At 43.0% G+C, this 24,622-nt stretch overlaps 1 protein-coding gene across 10 annotated transcripts in view; it reads right to left on the reverse strand.

Annotated features, from left to right (window-relative positions):
- ACSL3 (acyl-CoA synthetase long chain family member 3) overlaps window positions 1-24,622 on the reverse strand; it is a 58,020-nt gene that overhangs the window by 13,978 nt on the left and 19,420 nt on the right. For all 10 annotated transcript variants that reach the window (XM_083442737.1, XM_083442739.1, XM_083442742.1 and 7 more), the window contains 7 exons: window positions 22,871-22,947; window positions 21,164-21,587; window positions 12,545-12,722; window positions 5,157-5,266; window positions 2,497-2,635; window positions 1,742-1,898; window positions 566-689 (listed from right to left, as the gene is read on the reverse strand). In XM_083442737.1, coding sequence (XP_083298863.1) covers window positions 566-689; window positions 1,742-1,898; window positions 2,497-2,635; window positions 5,157-5,266; window positions 12,545-12,722; window positions 21,164-21,538 — 1,083 coding nt within the window. In that variant the 5' untranslated portion in view covers window positions 21,539-21,587; window positions 22,871-22,947. The remainder of the gene's footprint in view (window positions 1-565; window positions 690-1,741; window positions 1,899-2,496; window positions 2,636-5,156; window positions 5,267-12,544; window positions 12,723-21,163; window positions 21,588-22,870; window positions 22,948-24,622) is intronic.

Here is a 24,622-nt window from a genome sequence, read left to right on the forward strand (position 1 = left end):
GATACGGTGATCCAAAGTTGTTTTCAGTGGGTAGTTGGACACAAAATGTTGTGTGTACAGTTGGAGAGTGGATGATGCAGATTTTGAAAAAAAAAGGGGGGGGGATTAGTCACGTTATGCTTGTGTGTTTATTAAGCACTTACATGCCAGGCAGTATCGGGGCAGAACGTGCACAAATTATAAGGGTAAAATGCACTCAGTTTCCATGCTTAAAACAAATTGCCCAAATAATACAAAGAACTTTCTTTTAGGACAGAAACACCACTTCTTTACCTTCATCTTTGGGCAGGCAACCCTTCCTTGTAAATACCCTTAAAGTGCTTTTTTTGTTTCCGCTGAACTAAGGCAGATTCATAAATGAATCATCGCTGCATAGTAGATCAGAACTACTGACTCCCATGAAGAAGCCGCCATTGATACAAGGTCTAAGCAAAGCAGACTGTGTGCTTGTTCAGCTTTCTCCCCTTTTAGTGTGGGGTGTCAGATGGGGAATTTGTGTAGTAGAAAAACGTGCTTTTAAAAACCGTGCTATGGTCTGATTTGATTGGAAGTGGGAGACCCTTACCTGATCACTTAATGTTTGAGGTGATGAGTAGCCAATACGGCATCCGTGAGCCAAGCAAACAAGTTCAGCACTTAACTCCAAAACATGAGCAAGTGGCAAGTATCCAATGTAAGTATCTTTCTCTCTAAGGGAATAAGAGAGAGATTACGGTAAACTCTGTGCCAAGTTGTGTCAACCCACTGCTTGAGACTGCAGCAGCATTAAAATCTAAAGAGCATCCTGGCACAACAACTTTGCAATGCTGGCATATTGTCATATTTAAACAAGAGCAGGCTGAATTATACGTTCTCCTCATGCATGGGGCAAAGCATTCTGGCAGCACAATTTACCAGAAGTAAGACTACTAACCATTCTTCTTCTTAAATCAGTCAGAACATTTCATCTCCATACTTAATTAACATAAAATGCAGCACCATTGCGGAGGGACGGACCTCTGGTCCACAAAGTCTCCCCATTTGGCCTGTGAGGCAGTTTTGGCCAAATCACACACTCATCTGCCCTAGGCCCAAGTCATAGGACATCAGTTGTCGGGGAAGGTAAATACAGGGCTAAGCCAAAAGGGAGGTTGCAGGCACTGGTGCTGTGACTTTTCTGGCATGGTTTCATTTCAAAATCTGCTTGGCCAAAAACAGGTCACTTGATGTTACTGCAATTTCAGGTATTGGCAAGTAGACGCCCCCACCCATTTGCCCATGGATGGGTGTCTCTGCAGTATATTTAAGCTTCAACTATCAAAGGGTAAACAAAGCTACAGGAAAGCCCTTGTTCCAAATAGCTTTGAGGTTTCAATAAACATGTTTGTCTTTGCAAAATACAATCACACTAGTGCAAAAAGGTCTGGGTTTTTTTGTGATTTATCATTCCTGACAATCTATTTGTACTGAAAATGGTATTCTTGCCAGACTTCCAAAACAGTCGCAGAACTTCTCTTTTCTGAATATCCAATACTAAAGAACATAAACCAGAACAATTCGACCACATATATTCCAACATTTTAGGTGAGCATGAAGAGTTCTTACAGTAGGGGTTCTTTTTGTGCAACAGAAGTTTAATTAAAGCCAGCATTGTACTATATTTCTCTAAGGACGTTAACAGCATATACACTAATGTGTTCATTTCAATCATTTTAGTGATAAAGCGATAAAAGCATCATTTAGGATTACGTGTGTTACATACCCAAGATTAGGAATCCTTTCAGCCATCCCAGTTATACCAGAAATAAGATTACAATGCGAGATCATAACGCCTTTTGGGACACCTGTAGAACCACTGGTATACATTATTACTGCAATGTCCGACGGCAACGGTCTCTGCTTCTGCTTGTTAGCTGGAACTTAAACAAAAAAGAAGCAAGCGTCAAAACAATTTGAAAGAAAGCAAAATTGAAAGATTCTGAAAATCTAAAATACTGACTACTAAGTTATTCTTGTTGTAAACCTTAATGTGTTCTACATTTTTATATGTCACCATTTTAAGCCAATGAGTGAAGTCAGGGCTGTGACTGATAAGTGGTTTCTCTGGACACTAGGGAACAGGAACCCTGAGAGTCCTAAAGTGCTGCTGTTTCCCGCTACCCTACAATACACTTTTCCTGCTTCCATCTTATTTTCTAGTAGTCCCTGGAATCTTCATTTGCCCTTCATGTTTTACTAGCAACCAGGATGCATCTTTCCACTGGTAGGTTCACCTGATATCAGGTATTCCTTAGAAGTTATTTTCTTAAAAAAATACTGCTACACAAACTCTGTATCCCGATTAAACAAGCATACGCTAAAAATAATAAGTTATCAACACAACACCCATCCACCATATACCCTGGGCAGAATATAACTGGCAAGATATTAAGCACATTTAGCATTATCGTGTCTTAGATTTCCTTCACTTTTTTCAAGAAAATACTTTCATTAGGAAAAAGGAAAAGGTATACGTACAGTTTTCTGTTTTCTCTCCCATAGCTTGAACAGATGCCATCGTGTGAACGATTACCCCTTTGGGGAATTCTGACCATGTTGTTGGTGTGCCATCCACAGTAATAATATGGCGCATCAGAGGAATCTGAGAAGCAATACTCTGCAGAAAAAGATGGGGCAAACAGTTTAACTGTTTCCATCATAATAATCACAATGCCCTACATTTGCAGTTCTATACTTTAATAGTTCAACCTGCTGTAAATAGAGCACATTCAAAAAAGCTAATTTGATGTCATCTAAGCTGCTAGGTGGGGACGCAGGTGGCGCTGTGGGTTAAACCACAGAGCCTAGGGCTTGCCGATCAGAAGGTCGGTGGTTCGAATCCCCGTGACGGGGTGAGCTCCCGTTGCTCGGTCCCTGCTCCTGCCAACCTAGCAGTTCGAAAGCACGTCAAAGTCCAAGTAGATAACTAGGTACCGCTCCGGCGGGAAGGTAAACGGCGTTTCTGTGCGCTGCTCTGGTTCGCCAGAAGTGGCTTAGTCATGCTGGCCACATGACCCGGAAGCTGTACGCCGGCTCCCTCGGCCAATAAAGCGAGATGAACACCGCAACCCCAGAGTCAGTCACGACTGGACCTAATGGTCAGGGGTCCCTTTACCCTTTACCTTTAGCTGCTAACAGTGCTAATATATTTTTAAGGTATATTCTTTCAGTCGTAACTTGTTTTAACCCTATTCTTTTGGTTGCAAATTGTTTTAACCAATTTTAAGATTTAATTTTCACATTTTAACTATTCCTGGAACCTTATGGTGAAGGGTGGGTAAAAAGAGGGCAAGTTGATTAATTACTATTTACTACCACAACCAGCCAGTTGTGAAATTTCAATATGTTTGGAATAAACAGTATCAATGTAATTTATAACAATTCTTGCTGACACTAAAAACGGTGTGCATTAAAGTTCTAATGATGAACTTAAAAAGGCATGGCTTTTCTCAGCTGCCCATTTCGCTTGTCATTTCCCCTCAGAATTCTTCTCCATATATCCTTTCTTCTTCTTCTTCTTCTTCTTCTTCTTCTTCTTCTTCTTCTTCTTCTTCTTCTGTCCACTCCTTCCTCTAGCCATCTTATCTTTTGGTTCCCTGGCTCTGCTGCTACAAATACTTTTAGTGAATTATAATATAGATTACACTTGGAGACATATGGTCCCCAAAGTGCTTTTATGGTTACACTGTGAGTCAAGATGTTGGCCTATGAAGCCAATGCTCAAAAACAGGATATTTAACAAACCCTTTTATGGAAAGAAACTTCAGATCTGTGATGATTTTTCCATGCTTCATTCAATTAGAAGCAAATAGACAGCAACCCATCACGTCTTGACAAGTTTGCTGGCTCCCCCCCCCCCCCCCGGCAAATCTTGTTTAAATTGTTTAGGCTATATTACTGGCTAACTGATGTACACAGCTTTTTACAATATAAGATCAAACCATGGCAGCTAGATTACAAATTCAGAAGCACACAAACCCCACCCTCCACCTGAGCTGCACCTCCTGACTTGCTTTGGGGACAGATCCAGGACAGGGTGGTAGGTTCCCAGGTTGCTAGGGCAGATTGGCTTGATCCAGGGCCAAGAGGCCACAAATGGAAGATATGGGGCAGCATAGCCCTACTAAGGGTAGGATATAAATAAATATAACAACAACTACTACTACCACAATACTAGGATATGAAACATTTATACATAGCACGCCGTCCATGTACATGACACTTTGCAAGAATGAAAAATTGCCCACATTCCCTGAAGTGTGTGTCAGTGTCAGAGGACTATCTAGTACAGTGGTACCTCTAGTTGTGTTCACCTCTGGTTACGTATCCTTCAGGAACAGACTCCTTTGGGATGCGTACACGGCAAACCCAGAAGTATTTTTCCGGGTTTTGCCGTGCGCATGCGCAGAAACACTAAACTGCACCACTCACATGCGCAGGACCTCCAGTTGCGAATTCCTCGGGATGCGGCCAGAGCTCCGGAACGGATCCCGTTCACAACCAGAAGTACCACTGTATTGAATTAAGCACCATTTTGGGGGTGGGGATCACAGTCCTTTTTTAAATGGAAACTATAGGTGCATCCTAGGGCCGCGGGTGACGCTGTGGGTTAAAGCCTCAGCGCCTAGGGCTTGCCGATCGAAAGGTCAGCGGTTCGAATCCCCGCGGCGGGGTGCGCTCCCGCTGTTCGGTCCCAGCGCCTGCCAACCTAGCAGTTCGAAAGCACTCTTGGGTGCAAGTAGATAAATAGGGACCGCTTACTAGCGGGAAGGTAAACGGCGTTTCCGTGTGCGGCTCTGGCTCGCCAGAGCAGCGATGTCACGCTGGCCACGTGACCCGGAAGTGTCTTCGGACAGCGCTGGCCCCCGGCCTCTTTGAGTGAGATGGGCGCACAACCCTAGAGTCTGTCAAGACTGGCCCATACGGGCAGGGGTACCTTTACCTTTACCTATAGGTGCATCCAAATCATTTACACTTCCATAATTTTCTGTTACATAAGAACATAAATCTGTAGAGCAAGAGAAAAAACCTGCACTATATGTATATCACCTTTTCCTCTACAGAATTGAATAAACAAACGAACAAAATCCACATTTGTAAACATGCATCCAATTTGTCTAGTCAAGGACAATCCTTACCTTCAGTTTTGTTTGCATCAATTCTCTGCTGGTAATAATGGTTGTCACTGCAGTTTCATTTAACCCATGTACAATCGCAGGGCCTCCTAGAGTGGCATAAAGTGTAACAACTGGGGAAGAAATGAACAATGAATTTCCTATTATTAATTATTATTATTAGACTCATATACTATAGATGTCCAGGATACAAAAGATACACTGCATGCTGAAAATGTCGCAGTACACTGCTGCTTCAAATTCAAGATTTCAAACTTTGAGAAACATAAAATGCAAATGTACTTTGGTTTCACTATGCATATTTGTACTCTGAAGAATTGAGGTCTTATTTTCCAAGCCACACTAGCAGGATCCCTCTTCTTTTCTTTACAGAAGAGGTCATGTGACTTTTTAGTTCTACACCGCACTCTCAACACAATATGAGAGCACAGAGCACAGAAAGGACTTCCACTTTAGATACTTCCCTCCCATATTATCATCGGATCATAGAACTGTAGAGTTGGAAAGGACCACAAGGGGCATCTAGTCCAACCCCCTGCAATGCAGGAATCTTTTGCCCAATGTGGGGCTCGAACCCACGACCCTGAAATTAAGACTCTCACGTTCTACCAACTAAGTTTTCCCAGTGAAGTAATATCTTAATGTAATTACTTTAAGACAGGGGTCAGCAAACTAAGGGCCGCAGGCCATATCAGGTCCATTTGCCTTCAAGATCCGGCCTGCGGACTGTCCGTGGATCGGCATGGAGATTCTGTTCATTCGGGCTGTGCCGTTTTTTTCCTGTGCCATTCCATTCCCCCCCCCTTCCTCACACACACCGTGGGGGCGGTGCCTCCCTCCCTCCTCCTGGCTTCTCCCCGCCCTGCCTAGAGGAGGAAGGGGGCTGGGCTGAGCTGGCTGAGCGCCATTTTAAGCAGTCCAGAGCCAGCCCTTTCGCACCACTCATCTTCCACCGCTGCCCTGGTGCTCCTGTGGGCCAGAGAGCAGAGCAGACAAGCTCACTCTGCCTACCCACGAGAAGCAGCAGTGGCAGCTGATTCTCTGGTCCGCCACAAGATCTGAGGGACAGTGGACCAGCCTGCGGCTAAACATTTTTTGCCAACTCCTGCTTTAAGAGTTAATTCGGGCATACAATTATTCTCCAAACAAAATGAAAAGTTACAGTGGTACCTCAGGTTACATACGCTTCAGGTTACAGACTCCGCTAACCCAGAAATAGTACCTCGGGTTAAGTACTTTTCTTCAGAATGAGAATAGAAATCGTGCTGCAGCGGCGCGGCGGCAGTGGGAGGCCCCATTAGCTAAAGTGGTGCTTCAGGTTAAGAACAGTTTCAGGTTAAGAACAGACCTCCGGAACGAATTAAGTACTTAACCCGAGGTACCACTGTATTGTGATGTAGCAAAATTTGGTTTTGCAGTGGCGGAAGGAGTTTCTAATATTTGCAGGAATATGGCACTCTGATCACCTGCTTGGGGACTTTGCTTTCAGCTAGTCTCCTCAGCACTGAGAAAACAGATGGTTGCTTCATTACTTTGGCAGGAAAGGACCTCATACATAGCACTCTGTATGCAACTCACTGCTGTGCACAAGGATCTGGAGCAATTTGGGAATTCTACAAATATAAATGGGTTTGCTTTATGGACATCAGAGCTGTGTATCTACGCTGCTCACTTGAAAGCAAGCTCTGCTATAACTTCCTGATTATTGTGCAAAGTGCTTTAAAAAGCAGCCTCTGCCATTTTTCTGACCCCAACCGTAGCTGTGCTATGTAATGCCAGCCATCTCATCATTCTGGTCCTATTCATGGAGAGTTTGTGTGTCAGTGTCAGCCACTTCCCAGAAGACATAGCAGTAGCCTGGGAATGAAAGTGTCAGAATGAAAGCCTGGGCTTGGCAGAAGTACGTTAACACAACAAAACGGTTTCCAGTAGTCTCAGCTTAAAGCTATAACATGCACATCAGCTCATACGTCTCAGCAAACGTGTTTAAGATGTCTATTTATATACATAAACAGCAATTAACCTATACGGTATGGGATTGTAAAGTGCTTTTTAAAAGATATGCACACATATTTGCTGTGAAAGAATTTGCTGTTGCTTGCTTGTGGATTTTGAAGCGTGCATTTGCACCTGAAAAACAGCCTTGTATGTTGATAAATCAAAAGCATGTAGTGTAATCCTAAACAAAGTTCAGCAGGACATTTCATCAGGGAAGTGTGCTGTAGAATTGCAGCCTTATACTCAGATACAAGGTCCTGAAATTGATAGTCCCAGGCATACAATTCAGCTATTAGTTGCAATGCAGTTCTTTGGAGTCACTGGTTACAACAAAAACCATTTCCCTTGATTCTTAAATCTGAATGGTTGCCATGAGGGTATTTAACAAGGAACACAATTCCAAACTGTTGCAAAGCAAGTACACATGTACATTGTTTTCTTTAATTTGGTGGGAGCAAAGTACAAAAGATTGCCTTTATTAGTTCCCATGTGCTCTCTGTGCTCAGTCCAATGACCCTCATTATATAAACACAAGATTTCCCTAGCAGGCTCTCAGCAAGCTGAGGAAGAAAGAGTATAATCTCTCAAAAAACCATTGATATTATTCACCTAAAAACTGGAGGGAGAAAGGGGGGGGGGGAGATGAACGAAGTGAAAAACAATTAGGCAGTTAATGAAGTCAAGAAGCTTGTCCAGTTTACAAAATGCTGCACTGATGTCATGGAGAAAGAGATGAAGTGAGCCACAGCAGCTGCAACTGATTATCGTGCAGTCTGATCCACCGAGTTGCCACTTAACACTGTATATAGCACTTCTCCATGAACACATAAAATCTGATTAAAAATTATAGTGTTACAAACTGTAAAGTAGAAGCCGCCAGGTGTAGATTTGTTACTTTCTAGCAATGACAAAGCAGAAAAAGCTTTCCAAGACTTGTTATGGAGCTATTTTCAAATATCGCATTTTTCGCTCCATATGGCACACCAGACCATAAGGCCCACCTAGTTTTGGGAGGACGGAAACAAGAAAAAAAATATTCTGAATCCCAGAAGCCAGAACAGCAAGAGGGATCTGGCTTCTGGGATAGCCTCTGGCTGTTCTGGCTTATGGGATAGCCATGCCAAGCCTCTTCAGGGCAGCAGGATGAAGGCTCCCCCTGCCCAAAGAGGGCAGGAGAGGCACTGCGCTGAGCAGAGAGCGAGAGCTGCGCAGCGTCCCTTCAGCGAAGTGGGAGGAGGAACAGAAGAGAGAGAGAGAACTGCGCAGCGCCCCTTTAGCAAAGTAGGGAGGAGGAACAGAAGGAGCCCCTCCTGTTCCTCCTTCCGCTTCACTGAAGGGGCGCTGCGCAGCTCTCCCTCTCTGCGCAGCACCATTCGCTCCATAAGACACACTCACATTTCCCCTTACTTTTTCTGAGGAAAAAAGTGCGTCTTATGGAGCAAAAAATACGGTGCTTAAAGAAATTAATTCTGGGCAGGGGAGGGTGGGGCTAATTTAAGGGACATGCTCTACTGTTTGTCCCATTGGACCGTGAAGAGTGTTCATTCACTTATCTCTAAGGAATAAAATATTATCAAGAACAAAAATCAGGGCAGTTTTGGCTAAATATGCACAAAAGTTACCATAACAATCAGGCAGAAAAATCCTTTAAAATAACAGTAAAGTTTAAAATGCAGTTAGTAGATGGAGGGGACATGTGCCACAGAAGAATGAAGATTTAAAAAAATAAGCACAGTTATATCAGGCCTATTCAGGAAGAGCAGTACTTGGCCAAATCTAGATTAGCAAACATATTTCCTTGAAAAATTAAACAAAATTTAATTCGTTGCGTTTCACTGCCTGCAACTCAAGTTTCAGAAACGACTACGTGAAAAGCATATGACAATATTACCATCTGCCAGCAAGTAAGTCAGCCAAGTTCATTCATTTGACATCACCAAATGCTGTGTCACGCTGTGAGCTGAAGCACGTCTCAGAAACTTGAAACATCCACTTAAATCCCCGCCATCTCCCTTCCTACCAACCCCCCTTTCAAATGCAAATTTCTTGATTCCACACATTTCAGCATTTCCCTACATTTTCACGTTACCTTAAACTGACCCTTTTGAAAGTTAAAAGTTTTATAAAGGTCTTAAGTGGAACTTGCCACAGAATTGCAGTATTTCTGATGGTGCTTTTTATCTATCTATCTATCTATTTGTCTATCTATTTATCTATCTATCTATTTATCTATCCAGCTTTTGGATAATTTAATAACTCTCCTTATTTTTTTTAAGGCAAACAGAGAGGGGGGGGACTATCCATAATGCTGCCTTCCAGTGTAATTTATTTCTTTGCAGCAGTGTTTTACACAATGCCCCCTGCAGGCAAGTACTGAGCTAGTTCAGATGTCATGCCAAATTATGAACGATGACTTTGTGACTATGAGCTTTATTACCACACCACAATTCTGATTACCTCTCTTAGCTCCAAGGTGTCAGCAAACAATAATTTGCAATTTCACCCAAACCAAGGCAAACCATAATTTGTGTATGCCATAGAACCAAAGTAGATATTACTTGTGTTGATACTTAAGTCTCTATTGATTCACAATAAGGATTTGCAAATGTGATGTGGATAGCTGTTGTTTTGAATTATTGAGTGTTTGACAAGGGAGAGAATGCACTGGAAATGCATTACGTACTGTATTCGTGTACAGTATTACAGGGTTACAAGCAGCTATAAAATGGAGTATAGGAGCATTTCCATTACTTTCATAAACATATTCCAAGAGGTCTGAGGATATTGTGCATGCTCCATGTGCTCCACAGATCGCTGGAGGAGGGAACTAAACTCTACATAACTATGACAGGCATGGCCAGGTAAAGGCATACTGGTGAACAAGGCGGTTATGGAGGAGGAACTTACCATGGAACCACAGAGATGAACATGGAGGGAAGGAAGATGCAGACCAGAAGCAGCCAAGTCAGCTAGTAGTTATCAGATCATATTTGACTCAGCTAGCTTTCTAGTTGTGATTCTGTCTATTAAAATAATTGAGATTCCTAACTGCAGGGGGTTGGATTAGCTGACACTCAGGGTTCCTTGCAACTCCAATATTTGTGATTCATGGAAATCCCATATGCTTGATTGCCAGAATGATTTAATAATCAAGGTGGATGAAGCAAGTCACAGATAGCAGAGAACTGTTGGCTCTGAAACTAAATGTAGAATATGACTGCGAGTGAGTAAAATCCTTTTTTTCCTAGGAAATGTTTATGGGTTAAGAGTGTTGAAGTTTTTATTGTTGTAAAAGATATTGGATACTGCAATTTTTTATGAGAGGTGCACTTTTTTATTGTAGTATTGTATGATTTGGTGAGAGCCCTTGGCTACACAATAAAGATGCGAGATTAATGAATAAAAAAGAAGCAAAGATCATCGCTCAATCTAGTAGTGAACTAAGCTGCGGAGTGCTGACAGAAATGGTACTCGGAGGGGAAAACATTCATTCGCTGAGGAACAGGGAAAGGCAAAGGTTTTATAAACTACCTTTTTTACAAACCCTAAAAATAAAGAGCCATAATGAGTCTCTCCCCACTGCCAAAAAAAGGGGACTGAGCATGCTCAGTAACCAAGACACACCAAGTATCACTTGGAAAAGAACAACAAAAAATGGAAGATGGGAATGTCAAGCTCGAACTTCCTCTAAGCTTACCATCTCCCTACCATTGGGTTGTTCTTGTCTTTATTTTGATTAAGTATATTTTGTGGTTTTATATTGTGATTTTCTCCTGTGAAACACCCTGAGACCTGTGGGTATAGGGTGTTAGAAGAACAAGAAGGAGGAGGAGGAGGAGGAGGAGGAGGAAGCAACTACCACTACATAGCCTGTACAATAATGGAAGCTGTGCTAGTTTTTCTTTTATTCCATCGTCTGGAACAGAAGTAGCCATGATACTGGTACTTTCCAGAATTTTGGACTACAACTCTCATCAGCTGCAACCAGCACAGCCAATGATAATTGGGAGTGACAGGAGTCACAGTTCATAACATCAGGAGGGCACGATGTCATTGATTCCTGGTCTAGAAACAATAGCAGGCAGCCCCCCTGTCAGCAGCCACTTCCTGCCACTGGCTTAGCTCCAAAAGCTGCATCTTGGCACTGGAGAAGGGGGCTACTGCCCAAGCCCGGACCATGCTCTTGCCAAGCCCTGCAGCTCCAGAAAGTAGCAAAAGTACTACATGCAAAGCTTGTGGAGATTTTGCAAAGATACATGTTACATGTCCAGCTTACATTCAAAGAGATGCTTTCCTTTTATATGGGTGTCAGTTCTATTTTCCTCAGAATATACCGAAGTAATTAGAGCAAAAACTATGAGGGGAGACAGAAGCAGCAAAGCTTCCGTTGAAAGAAAAGCTGTAACAAGCTACTCCCACAGCTATAGAGAAGCTATATATAATAATCTGCCAAGGAAGAATTACCAAATCTGCAAAGTGCTTTTTGCAATTGCTTACAATGGCCTATTATACCAGTCTCAGTTCCTTTTTCTACTTGGGCTTTAAGTGATTTCTCTTTTGAGTTGTAATTTAACATTCTGCAAAACTGCTCTCTGAATGAAACAAATTTCATTCATATACGTTTGCTGTTTTTACCATGAAAGGGTCTTTTAATTGCTCCTATTAACTTTTTGGTGAGAACATACAATACAAATATATAAAAATCGGAAAGAATTGTTCAGTCTTCTACAGACATTGTTCTCTGCCTCTTACCAAGGAAGATGCTTTTATTGGTGTCCTTTAGAATCACAGAATTGTAGAGCTGGAAGAGACCCAAAAGGCCTTTCAGTCCAACCCCCTGCAATGCAGGAATTATAAGTGAAGAATCCCTGACAGATGACCATCCAACCTCTGCTTAAAAACCTGCAATGAAGGAGAGCCTAGTACCTTCCAAGGTAGTCCGTTCCACTGTCAAACAGCTCTTACTGTCACAAAGTTCTTCCTAATGCTCTAGAACTGCTGAAGCACTGCTCTTGCACAAATGAACTGGAATTGGACTTGTAACGATGATTTTCTGGGCTTGGAAGAAAACTGCCTGCCCTCCAAAACTGTCACATGTGCTTGGAGGAAACCGAACCTAAGAAAGGCTGTGTGAGAAAGGGAAATTCCCACCCTTCACAAAGCCAGAAGGTTAACCATTGGATCATCCTAGGAATTGGTATCTTTGCAATTCCATCGAGATGGCAACCCAAGTCCTAGGAGGAGACAGAGGAAGAATCTTCAAAACAAAACTTAATCATACTAATTTATGGACAATAGTAGCTGCCCTACACAAGTCATTAAAAGTGTTAGGAGAACCTTCTCAGTGTATCCAAAAGCACACAAAAAATTAATATTGCCATAAAATTGCTTACGTATGAAGTTGTTCATGAAGCAAGCTTGGGCAGCGATCATCCACTCTGCTCTAGTTTCACAGAAGATGGCAATGTTCGTCTTCGGTTGAATGCCCAACACAGTTAATCCATCTCCAAATTTTTTCGCTTTATTGAAAACATCATCGTACGAGAGCCACATATATTTTCCAAGGATAACCTTAATAAATAAAAAAAGACTTTTTAAAAAATCACAAACAAGCCTAAGCATGCATAACCGGATTTCTGTGTACTTGCTTACCTTTGTCTTTCATCTCCATGTTTGTTTTCCTGTCTAACAATATTTAGATTGAAAGGCCCATGAAGACGCAGACATGACATTTTGAATGGGTTACTTTCCAAAACTTACCGTCCAAAGTGGTGCTATATGAATAAAAACACAATACAGAAAAGGAAGGGTACGGAACTGTTTCTTATCTCCCTAGTCAAGTGAATGGATTACTTTTGTTATACCAAATACCATATTGGTCTTGAATATAAGCCTCACTTTTCCCCCCAAATTCCGACCGTGAAAAGTGAAAGTGCGGCTTAAATTCGCAACCTTACAAAAATGGGCTTTTAGGATATCGCTGCTGAAACAGACATACCGTAAAACGGAACAAAAAAAAGTGTCATTGCCTATTTGAGAGCTTAAGACGGTTCATTTGCCATTTGCGGGTGTGAGTGCCTGTGGATATGTAGCAATTGAATTGCAATTTGCACTTTTAGCAATTGTACGGTAACTTTTGCAGGCTTGCAAGATCAAAGCCTTAAATTGGCTAAGAGTTACAATTCTACCAACCGCAGCAATTTTCAGCCTGCAACCCAATTTTAAGGGAGTGGCTTATATTCGGGTATTGTCTCCCCCCCTTTTGAATTTTAAAGGTGTGGCTTATTTGCAGGTGTCAGTGGCATAGCGTGGGGGGTGCAGGGGGGGCCGGCCGCACTGGGCGCAACATCGGGGGGGGGGGCGCTTGCACTCGCAGCTCTCTGCCCCTACCTGGCTCACTCACTCTCTCTCACTGCAGTGCTGGCTGTGCAAATCCGATCCGAGCCGCCGGGTCGCCGCCCACTGTGGAGGGGAGGGTGCCAGGCATGCAGTGCGGTGCGGAGAGAGAGCGAGGGACTATCTGGGGGAGGGACAGTGCAGCGGGGTGGGGGGGGCGCAAATTACTTGCCCCGGGTGCTGACAACCCACGCTACGCCACTGGCGGGTGTGGCTTATATTCGAGCCAATACGGTATCAGAATTGTATCAATTATCTTGTAAGTGCTATTCAAGAAGAATTCAGGTGTTAAAGAATCCCAAGCCCCAATCCACCATGCTGGAGAGGATACTGAATAGAGCAGAGGGGTCCTCTACTCAGTGCTGCACAGCTTCTTTGGCCTTCAGCATCAGGAAAACTCTGCCAGCCTCCGACATTGGGGAAGGCCTGCTGGTGAGGAGTGCCCCAAAGTGCCCACACAAGCGGCAGGTGGAATGTACCAGCGGTAGTATCTCCACCAGAAACCCCCCAGAAGCAGGGCATTTTGGAGTGGGGATGGGATGACAGAAGATCCTATGCAGACTTGCCACCGCCACATGATAGTGACAGGCCCAATCTTAGCATCCATGCTGTACCAGCCGAAGAGATGACCCACAAATGACCCACAAAGGGGCATTCGCCCCTGGACCCCACCTCCTGCCTTGGCTAGCGCAAGGGCGCTGCCAACCAAGGGCTAGGACTGCAACAGGCAGTTTCCCAAAAGCAGTCTTGCCACTCACAACATCAGGAGGGGTTTCAATTAAATTTCAAAGGGATTTCAAAGGGTGTTCGTTGTTATCAACAATTAGACATTTCAGATTGAAAACCCAATAACAACTTTGATTTTCAGATTCATACCAGCCTTTTGGACTACGTTTGTGTTTATAAAAAAAAGGACTGAAGTTACTAATGCATCTAGGCCAGGCATGTCCAACCGGTTGATTGCAAAAACTGTGGTCCATTTTCCCTAAAAAAGCTGATCTAGGCTATGGGTTTCCAGATCAGCAAAACAGATAACAGTTTTTTCCTGTTAAAGCTCCTACACGGAGTAGCAACTGTGGGTAAGGGGCCCATGCTGCACAGTGTTTGCGCCAGATCCCAGACCGGCCTTGCTCTTGGTCTCCTCCACTGAGGAACTGAGTGTGGTCGCCAGCCCCCTGCCTCACACCACGACAGCAGCTTTAATAGGAAGAGACTGGGGTGCCTAATCTATGCAATTTCACACACAGAAGGCTATTTACCTAGTGCTGCACCGCACAAGCAAAAAGCGTTCGACAAAAATGAGCATAAAAAGATAAGCACTGCTCTCTAGTGTGTGCTTTCTGTTATAACACTTAAGTACAAATACGAGTCTCTGCTGTGATCAAAAATAAAGTAAATTTCAATGTGGCCATGAGGTTACTAAGGTTGTGCTCCTAAGAAGACCTGCTAGGAGTAAGCCCCCACTGCCGTCAATGAGACCTGCATTCAAATCAACATGCACAAAATGACGATTTGCACCCTTCAACTTGCATTCCTTCATTGAATTAAAAGGAAAGCTTCATCTTCAGATTCCATACAAGAATTTTGACAAAAAGTACGAACCTTATTTGCCACTTAGGACACAGAGGATGATTACAAATGTTTACTGCATTGCAATTTTCTCCTAAATGTATAAAATTCTATTTTTCAGTACAAAAGAAATAAACAATTCTCAGATGGGAATGCAGAATTTTGTTGTAAATATTCCCAAAAACTTTAGATTTTTATGCATAAGCTCTTAAATTTCAGTAATGGAAGGAAAAAGTAAGACAAGCAGTTAAAATTCACCAGCAATTATGCACTTGAAAATAAACAGGATTTTATAATCTACACTTGGGGTTTTTTGTTTGTGTTTAAATAAACTAGAACATATCCAATACTGCCATCATATGGAACAAAACAGAATAGCAACAAGTGTGCTTATTCTGATTGCTATTCACCAGAGAGCCTTCTTGACATTAGTATTATAAATAATGTCATATATATATATATATATATATATATATATATATATATATGCTTTCGTAGATTTTCACGGGTACAGGAATGCAGGTTTTGGTGTCCTCGGGTGTCTTCCCGTGTAAAAGTTGGGGTGTCTAGGCGACGTTTCGACGAGGTCTCACTCGTCATCTTCAGGCTGGTGCTTTCGGCTTCTTGTTACTGGAACAGAGCAGGATCTCAGTGTTTGAGTTCCTATAAATACTGTTGAGGAGGTGTGGTGTATAGCCTCCAATGTTCTGGGCAGAGAGGAGGTTCCCAGGCTAGTGTGCCTTTTCTTCTTTTGTTCCTTAATTACTTGAGGGATATCTTGAGTGATTTCTTGAGTGATTTCCTGAATCCCACTTAGGTGGGTCATTAGGTGTGGATTAGTTGCTAAAGCCTTCGTGTCTTGAACTCTTGAACTTTGTGAAGAGTTTTTTCTGAGAAGATGGCTGTACTGCACTTGGTTGTGCTCTGGCTTGGCTTCGTGTATAGGGGCGAGCTGTGGTTTTGTGGCCTGTGCCAGCCAGATCTGTGTAGGGATTGCAGGGGGGTGCAGCATCCGGAGGTGCCACCCTGGTTTGGCTACTGGATGGTGTCTGTAATTTATCTGTGGAGAGGGTCTGGGTTTGGGTCTGGTGTGGTTGATTGGTGATGGCGTTCTGTGTGCCTCTGGATCTGGTGTCAGATTTTGTGGGGAGGGCTAATTTCCAGATGTCTGGCAAGCGGGATGTGTCGTCACGCTTGTTCATGTTGTGAGGGTGTTTCTCTATCTCGATGGCTTCCATGATTATTCTCTTGTGGTGATGTTCCATGTTAAAGAGCAATTTGGAATCTGCAAAATTAATTTCGTGTCCTGTTTCTTTCATGTGTTGGAAAAGAGAGGAAGTTTTTTCTTCTTTTTTGACGGCATTCTTGTGTTCTGCGATCCGTGCATTTATTCGTCTGTTTGTTTGTCCAATGTACGTGGCTGGGCAGACTTTGCAGGGTATTTCATAGACTTTGCAGGGTATTTCACTCAAGATATCCCTCAAGTAATTAAGGAACAAAAGAAGAAAAGGCACACTAGCCTGGGAACCTCCTCTCTGCCCAGAACATTGGAGGCTATACACCACACCTCCTCAACAGTATTTATAGGAACTCAAACACTGAGATCCTGCTCTGTTCCAGTAACAAGAAGCCGAAAGCACCAGCCTGAAGATGACGAGTGAGACCTCGTCGAAACGTCGCCTAGACACCCCAACTTTTACACGGGAAGACACCCGAGGACACCAAAACCTGCATATATATATATATATATATTGCAGCAGTTTACAACAACATAAAACCAGACGATAAAATTATAGAAAGTTAAAAACTAGTTTAAAACAAACAGAAATTAAAAGCATACATCAATTGACCATGGGGGGTGTACTCTTAACTACATGCATAGTTCTGGAGGAACAGAAAAGTTTTCAGCATGTTTCTAAAAGTCAGCACAGATGAATTGGAGGCTATGATTCTTAGTTGTATTTTACAGCTTGGTTTTTGTTTGTTTTTGGTTATTGTATTTGTATTTGTGAACTGCCCTGAGAAACCTGGTGATGACGGGGCATGATATAAATCTACACTTGATCTTAGCTAAAAGGCTGAAAGCAGTAACAAAAATTATCCAATGACTTACCTGCATGCATATTTGAACCTGTTTTTAACATTACACCACGCTCACCATTTCAGTGGTCTATCTGCACGTTCAATAAAAGCCAATATGGCTTTTAAAATTCTTTATGTGAGCTGCACCAAATGCAGCCTGACAACTCCTTTTCCCCTATTTTAGCCACCCTGTTAACACTGACATGGAGCTGGGAGAATGAGGCTTGCTGAAGGAATAAGTGTTCCAGTTATGTGACTCACTTCTCTGCAGGAGGTTGGGCAGGAGCAACTTGGAAGGCTCTGTCGGCTCTCCACACCCCAAAAAGTGACACACACAATTGTGGAGAGGAGGTCAGCTCTGTGGAGTTCACGGTCCCCCCTTGACATTATCCAAGCTGCTTTAGAGTGTAAGGGGCAAAGAAGTGAACTCTCACTTCTTTTTCTTCTCACTTACCAGCAGTGGCGTAGCGTGGGTTGTCAGCACCCGGGGCAAGGCAAGTAATTTGCGCCCCCTAACCCGGGGCAAGGCAAGTAATTTGCCCCCCCCCCCCCCGCGCTGCACTGTCCCTCCCCCAGATAGTCCCTCGCTCTCTCTCCGCACCGCACCGCACGCCTGGCACCCTCCCCTCCACAGTGGGCGGCGACCCGGCGGCTCGGATCGGATTCGCACAGCCAGCATTGCAGTGAGAGAGTGAGTGAGCCAGGTAGGGGCAGAGAGCTGCGAGTGCGAGCGCGCCCCCCCTCCAGATGTTGCGGCCGGTGCGGCCGGCCCCCCCTGCACCCCCCACGCTACGCCACTGCTTACCAGGTCCAGCTGGGGGGGGGGGGGTAAAACAGAAGCTAGAAAGGAAGACAGCCCTTCATAAAGCTTTGCCAGACACATTATTATAAAAAGGAGGGAAACTAAGATGACCAGTCTGCTAGAGGAAGGACACATGGGCTGAAGTGTCCTGGAAAAGCTTGTCCTGGGCTGCACTTCAGGGCCAAAGAACTACAATGCTCCCACAACTCAAAAGTGGTCCGCCAGTGGATAAACTCAACATTTTAATCAGATCAGTCTTCCCTGTCCCCACCTCTTTCCCTTAAAAAGAAAAACAAGAGGAGAATAAGCAGTTCCAACCCTGCATTTTGCAACTGCCAAGTAGTTTAATAACTTGCGTAATAGAATGGCCTAAAGCTCCCTCATACTGAACATTCATTCCACTAATTACGCTTAGAAAATAAACTTACTAAGTAGCTAAAATGTTAATCTATGCTCAAAAGCCGTGTGCAGGCAGTAACAACTTGTTTTCTGTAACTTTTCAAGCCAACCAGGATGAGGGTCATGCACATTTATGAATCACAAGCCCTTGCTGCTCATGAATAGAAAGTTTTAGCTGGACTCACTAGGAAGCCAGTATTTGTGGCTGCCCACAATGATCACCAATCCATCCCCTGCCTCAAGACCTCTGGATCAGGAAGAGAGAATGCAAGCAAGGAGTGGCGTACTTTTTTCCTCATCTTACATTCAAGGGTATATAAAAAACCAAAAGCACACAGCCCGTGCTTCCTATTAAAATCCTCCCCTGAAGATGGACTGGCCAGGCATTAACACAATTTCCTTTGTTTTAAGAAAATGGTAGGAAAGTCAAAAGCTGGCTCAGTGTATAACGTTTGGTTTGTTTTATTTATTAATAGTTATAACAACAATTTTAATAAGAGTAGCAGCTGTGGCACTAATGAGCGCTCCTACCTCTTCTCAATTCTAATAATGCTACTCTATAGGCACAATTTAAGCTATGTTTGACACCATATCCCAGTTACGTGATTCTCCAGAAACAGAAGACTTTAAATGGACAGTTAAAAGTGACTGCTGGGACAGAAAATAAAGACAGCTACTGAACAGATCTATAAGAAACCTGTACCTCCATGCTAGGAAGGGATTAATCACCCAGACTTTAAAATCACAAGAGCACTCCTCCCATTTACAGCGTCGTTGTTCACATTACCTGCACAGGTAATGGCCATTTTGCTGTGCAGCTAAGCCATTTTTTGGCTTTGTGTTGTCATTTGAACCCAGTCTCCTAGTTTAGCTCTCCAGACAAACCACAAAATGTGAATCTTGGGGCAACCTTTTGTCACAGCTCTTGGCATGTCTGAAAAGAGCTAACCCATGTCTGAATGACACATTAATCCAAACCATGGCCTGGTTCAGTACAGCGACAAAACAACCAGGGAGGAGCAAAACTGTCCCATTATTTTATGTAGCAGTTTGCTTGTTTGCACTAAGCCAAACTATGTCTTGGGTTTACATATGCACTGGGCCAATATTTTTGAAGCACTGGAACTAAATGGAGAATATTGAGTTTAACTCCTGCACATGGAAGTGTCTACCAACACCAAAATGCCCACTAGAGCACCTCGAACTGTTTTGGAGAAGAAAAAGATGTGGCATGAACAACTTACACTGATTCTTTCCTTCACCAAAATGAGCCAAGAGAAAAAGTCAAAGGACTTGGAGTTGGGAGGTGTTGGTCTGTCAAATACAAGTATTTTCTATGCAGTGTATGGAGAACATGGGCAAACAGATCTTTGCGTTCAGGACAGTCGCCAAAGCAGAGCTGTCAAGTGTCCCTTATTTGAAGGGACAGTCCCTTATTCCAGTGTCATGTCCCGCTGCTGTCCCTTATTGATGGATGTCCCTCAAATGTCACTTAAATTTCAAAGGAAGCAGCTCCTCTCCCTCCCTCCCTGCTGGCCAGGGAGGAGGGAGGCTCCAACTGTGTTGCTTGGCTGTGTTGCTCACCCAATAAGAAGTCTAAGAACGACTGGGGGGTGGAGCTTTCATGCCTTGTCTGTGGCTAGTTAATGCAAGCTGAGGGGGGTTTTGAATGCTGGACGCCATTTTGTTGCACGTGCTGCTGCAAACTTTGCAGTGCAAAGCCAGGGGAGCCATCTTAAGTTGAGGCTGCCTAGGCCTTGTGGTGCATATGATTCAGATTCTATTCAGTTGAACCTCTGGTTACAAAGTTGGTTGGACAGTGTTCTCGAAGCTACCAGCATGAGTTTGACCAGACTGCAGGAGGACAGGAAGACTGGAGTGCCTGGAACAGGGAAGGCTGCAGGTCCCTTATTTTCAAGGCTGCTGGTCCCTTATTTTCAAATCTGTAAGTTGACAGCTATGCGTCAAAGAGGGAGGAGCAGATGCCATCAGTAACTTGGCAATGGGATTTCCAGGTTCATGAAAACAAAATAAAAACCCACTCAAGCCATGCATCAGTGATTCTCTACTATCATAAGCAAGTCTGAAGTCTCCAGCCATTTCCCACAGTGCTATTTCACACAAACTATTGTGCGGCCTGTGGGGGCCCTCCAAGATTCCAGGCGATTGCTGCCCCGGGCATCCTTTCCTTCTTGTCCCCTCCACCATTTAAAGCCTGGGAACTTCTCCCAGCAAGGGTGCAAGTCAACAAAGTTTGAAAAACTAGAGCAACAGTAGATGACCATCAGCCATAAAAAATGTACCCACCTCCATGAATTTATTTAGTAAACTGGAAGTTTGAGACTACACTATCACACCCAACAGTAGCAAACATACAAATTATCCATCAAGACCCAGGAGAAGATTTGTGAGAACTCATCTGTAGCCAACTGTTCTGAAAAGGTCCACACAGTAGACATGCTTCCCTCTGTCAAATCAAACTTACCAAGGAGCACTATTATATTTAAATTTGCCGCAAAAACATACACTAGCCTGCTTTCCATACCATAACTGAACATACACTGTCTATACTCCTTCCTTACAACATAAAATATTTTACACTAGGAGTGGGGAACCTGATGTTGGCAGACTCCCAAAGGCCACCAGTGGCAGGGATGATGGGAGATGTAGTTCAGCAATATGCGGAGGGTTACAGGTTCCTCACCTCTGCTTCACATTCCATTTAAAAAGGGATGTTTTAAAAAAAGACGGAAACATAGCCTACCTTTTTAAAAACCTTTCCAGATGGCTGGATTTCATCTTCCTCCTTCAAGACTTCCCGTGTTCCCAGGAGTTTTCTGTCCTTAAATTTACTCCTAGCATACTTGAAAGCTTTGTCGAGTGTATCACAACCAGGGTATAATACAGATGCTAAGCAATGCAAACTGTTAACAGATCTGTAAGCACTGCCTGGCCTGCAACTCACAGGTTTAGCTTTAATTTGCTTTGACTTGGCTATGACATGTCTTGCTCCAGAAAATAAATACCATGGAATAAAAGTTATAACTGTGTAAAGCAAGATTACAAAGTTTATAAAAAAAAGAAGCAATGGATTGATATCATGCTTTAGCTTCATAGAGTCCATTTTTGAAGATTTCATGCTCTCCTGTGTAGCTTACAAAGTATATCACAAAAAGTTCAATGAAGTCCTGAAACAGAAAAGAAGGGGGGAAACTATCATCACACATTGACCGCATTGGCTTAGGTTTCATAATCAAAACTCATATTCCATTTATGGAACTATAACAAAGTTAAAAAGGCCAAGCAAAAGTGGAGAGGTTAAATGTTTGAGCACATCTTCCATGGATGAGTCCCCCATATTTGATTCACAGCACCTCCAGTTAAAGGGTTCTGAGGTAGGAAACTGAGAAAGACATTTACCTACCCCTCCTCTCTACACAGGTCCCTCTTCCACGTCCTTGTTTTCTTTAACCAAATTTTTCACGACGAACTCATAAAATCACAGAATTGTGGGGCTAATTGTCAAATGAAGGTTAGCACTTTCCTCCAAGGGTTCCTGGTTCATCTAATCAAAGTTCAAAACAGCAGCCCAATTGACAAATGATGTTTAGCACTTTGCCTCCAAGCAAGGGCTGACAAACCTATTGCAAACCGTAGTTGAAAGGCAAACTGCTGCCAAGTGGTTGATCATGATAAAATGATTAGGTAAACTGGGAAGTGTAGAAGGAAAGATGCATTTCAGGCACAAGGAGTCTGCATCACATTCTCGAACCTCCGAACCATGATTTGGAGAATGTGTTTGGGACATCTGAATTGAGCCCATACAGTGGTACCTTGGTTTAAGGACAATCCGGTTTAAGAACAATCTGGTTTACAAACTTCGCAAAACCAGAAATAGTGTCTTGGCTTGAGAACTTTACCTCAGTCAATGAACGGTGGAAGGACACGGGTGGTGGGAGGCCTCATTAGGGAAAGCATGCCTCGGTATAAGAACGGTTTTGGTTTAAGAACGGAATTCTGGAATGGATTAAGTTCATAAACCGAGGTACCACTGTATAAAGATACCTGTGAACAATGTCCAGACCTCATAAAGTCAAATATATGTTGTTCAAAAGGATAGTACAAAATTCTTAGTATACTTAGAAGAGTCATTCTTAAAATATACTCAAAAATAAATTGCAAAAAACCCCAAAAACGTTTTTTTTCAAAAAGCACAGGAAACCCGAAATTTTCTACTGAATCTGCCACTGGTCCGCATAGCTCACAATTTCCTACCAAACTGACTAGCTGCAGTCCTCCTATCCAGTACTTACTGCAAATTATAGACATACATTAAAGCTAAATTAAGCAAGGAATATGAATGACACAGTGTTTACAATTACCCTTTTTTAAAAAAATAAGGAACTTTTTTTGAACATTGAGAAATGGCACAACATCATAAAATGTCATTTTACTTGTTCACCTTACTTACCAAGCCATATTGCTATGTGGCCTTTAAATATATGCTTAATTCACTGGCAGAACTTGCATTAACACCTTCTGTTGTGCCTGTAAGAAAGCAAGAGAAATGGTATGCTTTTAGCTCACAAACCAAAGTTCAGATAATGATAGAAGGGCATGCTCTCGCCACAAATTATCATACTACATTCATAGTACTTCAAATGAATTTTACTACAAGCTATAATAAGCTATCTGAAAAACGATGGGATAAAAATATATTACAAAATATTTTACATGCAATTACATTTCACAATTATTAACCAAGGCTACCACAACATTCAGCAAACCCAACCCAGCCAACCTTTCTGCGTGTGTTCTGGAGTAAGCAAGCTACAGACAAGCCTGGCTAATGCTATTAAGATTGTGGTCAAAATCTACAAACTAGGGGATATGCAAAGTTTTACACAGAACTCTTCAACAAACAGTCATGCTATCGATAAAATTGAATTGAAGCACTTAACATTGCACAATGTGCACTAAAAGACCTAAATAATATAGGAGTCATAACCATAAAAAAAGAAAATAGCAGCTAAATGTGCTAATATCAATATTTAAATGGATGCTAAAAGGCCCGGGAGGACAGGAAAATCCCTGCCTGGTACCAGCACAACATTAGAGAGAATTCTGCCAACCAGTTTCAGACAGCAATTAACATCCATTGAATTTAACAGTTTTGTGGCACTTTACGTTTAAAAACTAACAAATTTATGAAGTTGATTAAAGAGTCCTTTCTTCATGTAAAGAGAAAGCAGTGCCAGTAGCCCCAATTTCTGTCCTCAAATATGCAGTGCAAAGCAGAAGGCTTGATGGCAATCTCTGTATACTTCTAGTAAGCAATTCAAGTAAGAATTTGGGCAGGGAGATTGTATCTGTGGGCTTGGTCATAAAAGGCCCACAGCCCCCCTGGACAAAAAGATCAGCTGTGTCTTCCCCATTGTTCAGTTCCTCTACTAACCAACAGAGAACCAACTTGTTGTAGCGCAGGTCTTAATTTCTAAAGCCTCTCTTTCCTGCAGTCTCTCTGTGACAGTAGGGCATCTAGGTTGAACAGAAGATACTGGCTTTGTTCTAGTGCCACAACCTTGGTCTTTCCTCTTCACTGGAAATGGTCTGAAGGACTGATGGGTGCTCCGAGTCCTACAGGAACTGCCCCCTTTGTGCTGGCCTAATTTCACCTGGCCTGGGGGGGGGGGGGGCTGACTGACTCCAGCTACAAGAGGTGGTGCTGCGGCAGTGGCGGCAGCCAGAGACCACTTTATCCTGTGACCCCTGAAATACTTCCTACTATGGATGCCTAGAAGCTAGCAGCAACGGATATTGTGTTTGTTTTGTTGGGGTCAAGATTTGTGTTTTTTTGCTGTTATTGGTTGTATGATATTTGCTGTTGTGGGTATTATTCAGCTAAGTTTTAGTCAGAGTAGACTCACTGAAATTAACAAACTTAACTTAGTCATCTTCATTAATTCCTATGGTTCCACTATGAGTAAAACTTAGCTGAATACCACCCTATTTTTTTAATATAAAGGTAAAGGGACCCCTGACCATTAGGTCCAGTCGTGACCAACTCTGGGGTTGCAGCGCTCATCTCGCTTTATTGGCTGAGGGAGCCGGCATACAGCTTCCGGGTTATGTGGCCAGCATGACTAAGCCGCTTCTGGCAAACCAGAGCAGTGCATGGAAACGCCGTTTACCTTCCCGCCGGAGCGGTACCTATTTATCTACT

The sequence above is a fragment of the Podarcis tiliguerta genome (assembly GCF_965153285.1).
Source record: "Podarcis tiliguerta genome assembly, chromosome: 5".
NCBI classification, from domain to species: domain Eukaryota; kingdom Metazoa; phylum Chordata; class Lepidosauria; order Squamata; family Lacertidae; genus Podarcis; species Podarcis tiliguerta.